The sequence below is a fragment of the Nymphaea colorata genome, chromosome 9 (assembly GCF_008831285.2).
Source record: "Nymphaea colorata isolate Beijing-Zhang1983 chromosome 9, ASM883128v2, whole genome shotgun sequence".
Classification (NCBI taxonomy): Eukaryota; Viridiplantae; Streptophyta; class Magnoliopsida; order Nymphaeales; family Nymphaeaceae; genus Nymphaea; species Nymphaea colorata.
In genome coordinates, this window is record NC_045146.1 from 9,920,407 (window position 1) to 9,930,190 (window position 9,784).

General features: G+C 37.2%; 1 protein-coding gene across 3 annotated transcripts; it reads right to left on the reverse strand.

Annotated features, from left to right (window-relative positions):
- Positions 1-225: 225 nt before the first annotated feature.
- On the reverse strand, positions 226-6,197 carry LOC116261332 (cysteine synthase-like). 3 transcript variants are annotated; one of them, XR_007574344.1, is made up of 11 exons: positions 5,878-6,197; positions 5,374-5,483; positions 5,233-5,290; positions 4,815-5,078; positions 4,267-4,404; positions 3,859-3,910; positions 3,725-3,774; positions 2,312-2,371; positions 1,114-1,309; positions 920-1,000; positions 580-629 (listed from the first exon to the last, which is right to left on the reverse strand). XR_007574344.1 is itself a non-coding variant. In XM_031640045.2 (10 exons), exons 1-10 carry the CDS (start codon positions 6,115-6,117, stop codon positions 540-542), a joined length of 1,143 nt encoding a protein of 380 aa, XP_031495905.1. In that variant the 5' UTR covers positions 6,118-6,190; the 3' UTR covers positions 226-539. The 3 variants fall into 3 exon arrangements, 1 of the variants encoding a protein (XP_031495905.1); XM_031640045.2 differs by lacking the exon at positions 1,114-1,309 and having other exon boundaries at positions 226-629; positions 5,878-6,190; XR_004174272.2 differs by lacking the exons at positions 580-629; positions 920-1,000; positions 1,114-1,309 and having other exon boundaries at positions 2,321-2,371; positions 3,859-3,906; positions 5,878-6,192.
- Positions 6,198-9,784: the final 3,587 nt, after the last annotated feature.

A 9,784-nucleotide genomic window follows, 5' to 3' on the forward strand; every position in this document is an offset into this window, starting at 1 on the left:
CCATAACTAAACTCGATTTCAGTAATTTGACAAAGACCAGCAAGACTCATATGCTGGGCTTAGACAATAGAGGACTTTGGCTTTGTATAAAACACTTCCCGCCCATGCGATAAAAATGAAGTGAACATTGGCAGGACTAAGTTATTGCCATGGGTGTATGAGCAACCAAACCAAAGTCCGTCTCAAGTCAACCTCCATCTCAAATATGATGACTTTAGGCGGGGATTTAGCACAAATATATTATGCAGGGTCAATAAAACAAGGACCCCAACGAATTAGAACAACAGCCAAATCATACAAACACTAATCACACTTCTCAAAAGACTCGGTGCCGAAATCACAAACAAAACTTGTTGCAACGGGACCCCATGGGTCTTCATTTCCTTACTGGAAACAGATTGCACTTTTCTGCACTTCCCTTGTGGAATTTCCTGGCATGCCAGTCTTTGCATAAGATCCATAACGCATGACCTAACAGGTCCCAGTGGCAAGAGAGGGGATTCCTCAAATCAATGGCAAGTGCAACTGCTTGGCAATTGTCAACTTTCATGTGTTCTTTGAACTTGCTCATGAATTGAACGGAAAAGTACAGTCGGAATGTATCTCTCACCAAAGCTGGGGAAAATAACCTACAATGCAACAGAAGGCAATCAGAAGGACAGCTAATTTTTTAGCTCCTCGGAAAAAGCCTTTCCATAAACTGTAACCAGATAGTGACTAAAAGCTATGTGGACCAAGGAGTTTTATGACCTTTCTGCATTTAAAAGGAAATTGGGTGCAGAAGCTTAATCGAAGTCTAGTCAGCCGTAATAAACATAGACCATGTTTGGCAGCCAACTTTGGTGCACTGAAATACAAAATGCTTTGCATCTCATCAGGCATCAACTGCTACTGTTATGGAAAGTGGAGGTTTACTTACTGTAAGAAGTTTCCCAGCATTCTCTGGTCTTCTGGCGACATTAATGGCAGCAGCTGCTGCAGCACCTGATGAAATACCAACCTGTGCAAACAAATACTATGCAGTATTAAAATCATAATTTCCATTTACAAGGGTAATATCTGCAGAATTTATGTAAATAATATGTATTTAACTATGTGTAAGGAAGGGTTTACCCAAACAGAAATAGTTACTTAACATCTTCTAGTCATCATCTCCTTAACATCTCTTCATATATCTACTCTTCTTCTGTCTGATTTGGATCTGAAATACCTTATGAGTATTCTTAAATATTCTCGTTATCGACATCTGAAAATTTTCTTCTTGCCCTAAGTCAGATTTCTTTGATATTCTGTTCTGCAAATTGTTTTCCTGAATTCATGTGAAAATCAAATTGATATCAGCCATTTTGGGCCATTTGCAAAGTGACATTTGCAAAGTGACATCAGTCTGAACTTGACGCGAATCAATCTGACGTCACTCAGATGTCATTCTTCCTGGTTTTTCATATTGCTTGTGATATTCAAAAGGATTCACATGTCTCTAAATTCCAAAGAGTTATTGTCTTTGAAGCAATTCTATATTCGATCGGTAAATCAGTCATTAAGATATATTACTGTTTGAAATCTGATCACGTTGATCAGATTCAAATCCAAAACTTGTTAACAGCAAGAAGAAGAAGAGGCCAAGAATGTCACACGTCCCAATCTTGGGAAACAGTGACAGTATTCTCTATTATAAAAGGTGATGCCCTAATGTTCAATACACAACTAGGCAAGTATTCCTTTAGAAGAGAAGAAAACAAAAACATATAAGATATGGAGTGGACTAAGTCCAGATCCAGATCCAATATACTAACAGATACAAGACATAAATATACATGTCTTAACAATATATATATATATATGGCCCACTGGCCGGTTCAGCTGGTTCTTTCAAAATCCAACCATACTGTTGGATTTAAAATGTATAAAACTATATTTATATAATCAAATCATCCAATGTCGATGATTTCATTTTCCACTCCTAAAGATTTGGAGAATCTAACTTCATCTATGAGGTCAAATTTTTGAAAAACAGATAGCACTGGCACTAGACAGACATGGACAGTTGTCCAGATTGGATGGCCAAATCCATGGATTCTATATGGGGGTGGGGGGTGGCCATACAATGCTCACGGCAGATGTGTTTATGTGTATCATAACAAGTCATTCAAACAAATGCTATCTGAGGGAAGAAACTTGGAAATATTTGATAAGCAATCAGTCAAAAGTAAACTCTATCAAGTTCACCTGGTTCCATGGCAGTGCTGATGCATATTTAAATATCTGTTGAATCTTATAATACTATAGCTCAAAGAAAAGATTTCCTTACCAACAAACCTTCCTTCAATGCTAGTTTCCTTGCCATTTCGACTGCCTCATGATTAGTGATCTAATGGAACATTAAAAAGATATATATTAATTCCATGTTCCTATACAAGGAAATGAAAAATAGGACTATAGTGAATGCACTTAGATGTTTGCTTTAAAAGCAAGAAATTCAGTGTTCCCATGCACATACAGATCTTGCTACAGTTAGGTGCCTTAGAAGTACAAAGCTTCACTAATGGAAAAACAAAAAAAGAAAGCCAAAAACTTTTAGTTCTGGCCTTGAGAGAGGGACTACAGTAACTTGATACATTTATTGGTCAAGGTCCAATCACATAGGTAGTTGTTAGGGTGCACTGCCCAAACCTACAAGTTCTCGTTGAAGACTATGGCTACGAGATATATTTCATTAGCCGGATTTTCAAAGGGGAAATGTATTCATTGAACTTGCCAAAAAGAAGTAGAATATAAAAGCAATCAAGAAGCAAAAACAGAAAATAGGGTCCAATTCAAGTGGGAAGCAAGAATTGACTACAGTTAGTTCATAATGAAAGAGACTCATGGTGAGAAACATTCTCTCTTTACATTTTCACCTTTAGAGAGAAAAATGCAATGAAAAATATAAGTAGGACATCAGTCTATAATACACACATCAGATATGAAAACTAAAATCAATAACAAAAGCATAGATTGGGACAAGACTGGCAATTCACTAATATAATAACCAATGTACAGTGAATAAAAAATTAGCTTTAGCATAATAAATAAGACATGATTATAGAAGTCCATGGAACAAGTATAGAGATCGTAATAGTAAAAAATAAATTATCAACCAAAACAATATTCTGAATACTTTGAAAAATACTTTTGATTTTTATGCAGTAGTCCCAAAGATCAACAAAATTGAAAATTAAATATATTCAAAATTGTAAGGTACTCATGATATTAGTACTTCTTTATTATTTATTTTTCCCTCATCACGCAGAATCCTGATAAGGAGATATCACGTTCCTATTAATATTTGCCACCTTGATCTATTATTCTAAATGAATTGCTTTAAAGGTGTTTGCCTCCTAACAGTTACAGTGAGCATGGAATGCAGTCGATTACATCAAACATCGAATCTCACTTTCCACAATTCAGTTGAACAAAGCAGATTGTGATGATTTTGTTAAAAATGACAAAAATGTTTAATATATAAAAGTGTTTCTTGATATGATGTGGTTTTTATATGTTTTGGGGCTGGCTAATGATACAAAAAGCAGACTTAGAAGTGTGGGGAACCCAGGCTGCTTTTGCAGTCATTAACAATAGAGTCCTATGGTTGCAATCAATGATGTCATTTCACAAACTATGATGCTAGAATAATTATGTGACTCACAAGAAAATGTGATCAAGAAAATAAAATCGACTGTACCTTCATAACCTCATCAAGCAATCTAACATCCATAATTTTAGGGAAACATCCTGCATCAACAGCATAAATGAGGCTCCCATGAGTTTATGCTAGAGACACAAAAAGATGCTCCAAGGTGCAATATAATGACTCACCAGGACTATCACCAGATATACTGCTAGACTCAGCTGGTTCTACTCCAACTACCTAGGCAAAAACTGTACAATTAGATCTAAACAGATACGCCAAACACAACTCAAGTAAACAAGGCAAGAAGACAGCCAATATATCCAAAAAAGTTCTTATACAAGAAAAAAAGAACCCACAATGTTCTTGTGAAGGTGAAAGAACAAGAAAATGAAAGCTATCTGAGATAACCAGACAATGCCACAATCAAACTGTTAATTAAGGCACAGATGATATTGCACTTGCTTTTCCAATAGTTTATTGTCATTAGGATCCAGCCTTATGGAAGTATACAAATACAGAAGCAACAATAATGTTATTGTTTGAGCCTTTGAGGTGTAATGGCATCCAGAAAGATGGCTAAAAATGGCACAGACCTTGATGTTTTTGTTTCTCATCTTCAGGTATCTTCCTGTGCCTGTCACAGTACCACCTGTCCCAATTCCAGCAACAAATATGTCAACACTGCCCATCGTATCCTCCCATATTTCTGGGCCAGTAGTTTCAAAATGGATCTGTAATCATTCAAGTGAAAGTTTAAAATAATTGGCATAAGAAGAAGATAGGAAAGATTGCATATGAACATATTTATTGCTATGTCAACTAAAGAAACTAATTTCACTGAAGAGAACATCAGTTCAGTAAGCTTAAAATAACACAAGCAGATAGACAAGGCTAGCTGCTTCCACACGTCCAGTCACTGACAAGATGCAGGGTGGAATATTGGCGAATTGCAGGGGGGGGGGGGGGGGGGATGTTACATATCTGCTCAGAGTCATAAACTGCAGATTCACTGCCAATGTCATGATACCTTAAGCCAGTCGGTTATGTTTTGTTTTTGTAATACTTAAAAGAAGCATAAGGAGTTCTGCAATATAAAAATTGCTCATGCAGGGGAAACATTCAATTCATGTAAAGCTTAAACCTTTGCATTTGCTGGGTTTTCAAACTGCTGAAGCATGTACGAATTTGGTGTTGCACGCACAATCTCTGATGCCTTTTCAATTGCCCCTTTCATTCCTTTAGCAGGGTCTGTCAAAACAAGCTCTGCACCAAAAGCACGAAGAAGGACTCTTCTCTCTACGTTTACAGAAGCTGGCATTGTTAAGATAAGCCTGTATCCCTTGGAGGCAGCAATAAAAGCAATACCAACTCCAGTGTTTCCACTAGTTGGCTCTACCAACGTTGTCTGCAACAGATATTTGAACAATATGAAAGTGACGCCGGTGCTTTACGAAATTTACATACCACAATGGACAAAGTTGAGCATCAAATGCACCAGACTGTGGGAAGTCAAAAGTAATGTCAAACACAAAACAGAAACATGAAAGAAAGAGGTTAACCTTTCCAGGTGAAATAGCGCCACTTAATTCAGCATCAGATATCATACTGTAACTGATTCTGTGACGCAAATGACATTTAGATAAATCCAAGTGGAAGAACCTCATTCTAAAAGTATGGCCTACAGCAACAAAAACACTCACCTGTCCTTGACACTTCGGCATGGTTCCATGGACTCAAGCTTTGCAGCAATATTTGCCACACAACCGTCCACAACTCTGTTGAGATATATCATCGGAGTCTTACCAATCATCTGATGTAAAGTAATATAATCAGTAAATATTAGACAAGCAAGCATCTCAACTCTGAGCTTTTCTCTTTTTAGCTTCTTTAGCACATACGAAGAATTTAAACAGATAACGCATTAAAAGTCAGACGATGTTAACTTTTTCACCAGAAAACGGCTCCATATTTTATATTCTAACAAGTTAATACAAACTTTGTGAAAATTTATTGGACGACATTCAGAGAAACTAAGAAGTATTAGCATCCACACAAATAAACCAAGCACGCGTTGCATTCAGCAAACGCACTAACATATTCCAGCTTGTCCAACCTTTGCTCCGTCCCTTTTCTAAATGTATTTCACTTAGCTGTTTTACCAAGATGAGCAAAATGTCAGATTAGAGAGGGAGAGGTGTGAGCACCTGAGTCACGTCATTGGCGATGTTCAGGGCCTCGGTTTCTTCCTTCCGCCGAGCAGAGGCCGACCAAGCAGCGGAAACCTTTGCCTTGGAAGTAAGCTTGGCGTTGGGGGCGATCTTACAACATACCCTCTTCGACGGACGGGGAACTGGCATGGACGAGGGGAAGGATGAATCGGGAAAAGCACCAAGAGCGTCGGAGAGACGGCCAATGGGAACTTTAAGGAGGCAGAGAGCAGCCATTGCTGCCACAGAGAACAAGGTGGTTTGGCAATCCTTTAGGGGATGGCGGTAGTCTATCTGAATTTAATCAGAGCAGGAAGGAGATGGCATCCCCGTAATATTGATGTCTCAGCCAAGGCGGTACTCTCGCGTGGCCTGAATTAAGCCCAACGCATTGCCAGGACAGGTTGTCCTGGGTTGGTTCAAGCTCAAACCGACGACCAAACCAAACCCGCCTTCTAGATCACGTGGCTCAACCTGGATAGAGTGCCTTAAAAGATAAGGCTGAGAGGAGGGCGCCCCAGCTGGGCCAGATGGAACCTAGCTTGAGTTCTGCCCTGCCCAACCCATGCTTGTCATGAGGTCAAGCTTACTATGTTGTTATGGAAAACCTCTTTTGACATTTTATACATATACAATGATATATGATGGGGTTTGAACCAAAAGACTACTTCATGCTACCTTGAAAAACTCTAAGGTAGTGTTGAATTCGGATTTCCGTGCACCCTCATGGACAATATTTCTGAAAAGAACTATATAAGAAGGATTTGGTAAAAGTTTGCCTTTCATGCACCATGGATAATATTTCTTCGAAAAAGCTTAGTTGAGCTCAAACCGGTTGAAGATATCTAGCTCAAGTTTGGCTTGTAAACTGCAAGAAATATGGCATATGGAAAAATCAAGAAGCTTCACCACTATTTTGGTTTTATCCTACATCATCGATTCTCACTAAAACATGTATGTCTTCCCACCGACTCTACTTGGGTAGTGCCTCTTGCTTCATCTCCTTTGTTTGTGAAAGCATTATCAATGATAGAACCAACCATTGAATTTAATGTTCATGCATCTACTCTAAATTTTGAAGGATGTTTTTTTTACAAAACACAATATGTGAAAATAAACATCAACCTTTCAATCCTTAAAACATTTAAAATCATTACATTTTTACCAACCACAACCACACCGTAATAAAATAAACTAAACCTAATATAACGAGATCATCCTATGTTGGAAAAGAAAACACGGAAATAAAGAGTTTCCAACTTCCAAATCCTAAAACTTTGAGACAAAGTTTGGCATCATCAGACCATCACAACTGCACAACATCCATAATGACCATTCCCCTCTACTTGCAGCCACTTGAAAAAGATAGTGGAGTGAGAACTTGAAAATTAGTTCTCAGTACGATGACTACCTTGACTTGCCAACTTATAACAAACACATTCACAATCAACTTAGGACAGGTAAAACTAGCTCAAATCTACAAAGTACATGACAAAAAATATCTAGATACAACAATAAATTTAGTGTACCAACATTCATAAATGCCTATATATATGGATAATCATCAATCAATAATAAATACTACATTAAAGACATTTGCGAATGTATATGCAATGTATGCAATTTGATGATCTATTGGCATGCTTGCACACATTATTTTCTCTTGTCCATTAACTGCAGGCACTATGCAGGTGGTGTTTGAGCCAACATTGGTAATTTCACACAACAGTTCTATTTCAGTGCCCAAGAGAGCAACCAATAACTACTACAAGAATTCAGCCACAATACTTGCAGAACGACCATTGTCTTCCTCCATTGAATCGGCCCTTGAAAAGCAAAAGTTGGTGGGTTGCTTGCCAAATCTCGTTATGAGGGAACGGGTCAACCCATCCAAGCATGACAAACACATAGGCAGACTCAGCTGCAAAACAACAAAACGACCTGTATGGCATAGCACTGGCCAACCAAGCACCGCCACAGAAGGGAAAACCCCCTACTCCTTCCACATGCCATAAAAGACCATACCACCCTACTCACTTTGCAGTTTGGACCACACACAGTTATGTCAGATCATGCATTAAAACTCTTGGCATTTATACATATAGAATGATATATGATGAGGTTTGAACCAAAGAACTACTTCATGCTAACCAAAAAGGCAGTAAGGTTTTTTAGGTGGTGCTAAGGAAGTGTTCAATTTGGATTTCCATGCATCCTCATGGATAATATTTCTAAAAAGTGATATCTAAGAAGAATTTGGTAAAATATTGCATTCTTGCACCACATATAATGTTTATTTTGTTTGAACAAGGTGGATATAACACTATGAAACATATGTTCTTTCATTGAGCTTAGTTGAGCTCAACATAGTTGAACACATCTAGCTCAAGTTTGGCTCATTCACTGCATGAAATATGGCCTATTGTGATCCATGATGGATCCGCATATGGAAAAATCAAGAGGCTTGACCAATATTTTGGGCTTATCCAACATCATTGATTCTCATTAAAACATGTGTATCTTCCCACCAACTCTATTTGAAAAATTGGGTAGTGTCTCTTGCTTTACCTCCTTTGTTTGTGAAAGCATTGTCAATGGTTGAAGCAACCATTGGGTTTAATGTTCGGATGTTGACCATAAATATTTAAGAATTTTTACAACTGTGAGAAATTCGGTTAAAATAAAATAAAATAAAATCTTGGAAAAGACAAGTGGAAGTAGTGCTTAATGGAAAAGACAAGACACACCAAATCTTGGAAAAATAAAATAAAATGTTCCAGAGTAATAGTTCTTATTTAGGTTTGAGAATCATTTTGAGATTTGCAGAAATTGAGACACTTGCATTCTGAAAAAATGTATCAGCTTGGAAATTGAGGAGTACTTATTCATCATTTTGGAAATTGGTGTCCAAATAGGATGACTTCAAAAATTTCACATTTGATTTTGAGATCTTGCTTTCTCTTGAGTTTAGCAGCTTGGAGGGACATGTCATTGTTGTTCATTGTTCTCTTGAGGATTGGAGCTTTTCCTTATCATTACCTTTTGACTTTGTAAGATAGAGTTCTTCTCATTTCCATGTTATGAATTTTAGAGCAAAATTTAAGTTTCATAGATAATCTCATAAAGGGTTTGTAATTGATTTTGTCAAGATCCTGGTTACGAGAGATTTCATGGTTCCTATAGAGAAATTTTTTATCCAAGACTTCTTTTGCTTTTTAGACAAGCAATTTTTTCTACTTATCTTTTCTCTTTCATGTAATTTGGCCACTTTGGCTCTTGTTTAGATCTTTTTTTTGTTTTCTTTTTCTTTTCTTGTCTGGCCTATACCTGAGAGGTTAATACCTCATCACTCACAAGCTCCTTAGCCTCACTGCTTTGGTGTTACTTATATAGCTCTTACTCAATCTTCAACTTGCTTGAATTTGCAAGTTTCAATTAAGTGAGATTGTTCATTGATCTCAGTTTTCATGGAATATACCTAAATAAACTATATGCCACCTAACATTCTTGACCGAATGTTCCAGAAGAACCAATATACTAGCCCTGAGCCCATTTCTCAGCAATTATTTTGTAATGTTATACTTGATCGACTTAGGTTCACCTCGATCATTATTCCTCATATATTTCCATTTGGGTCTTTCATGTCCAGCTACTTGTCAGAAAAAATGACATCTCATAGACTTGATGCATTCCATTTCATCAAGACACTTTTTAATTCATGTTATAGTCCTATCGAGACCTTTTTTTCAAATTATTGTTAGATCATGATAAAAAATCATTCTTCCTAAGTGCATGTTCTTGTGGTCATACATGCATGTGAGCATAAGTTCTAATATTTGTGTTCATAAATTTATGTATCCTCATGAATGTGAGCTCTAATTTTTGTGTTCATGAGTTTTTTTAT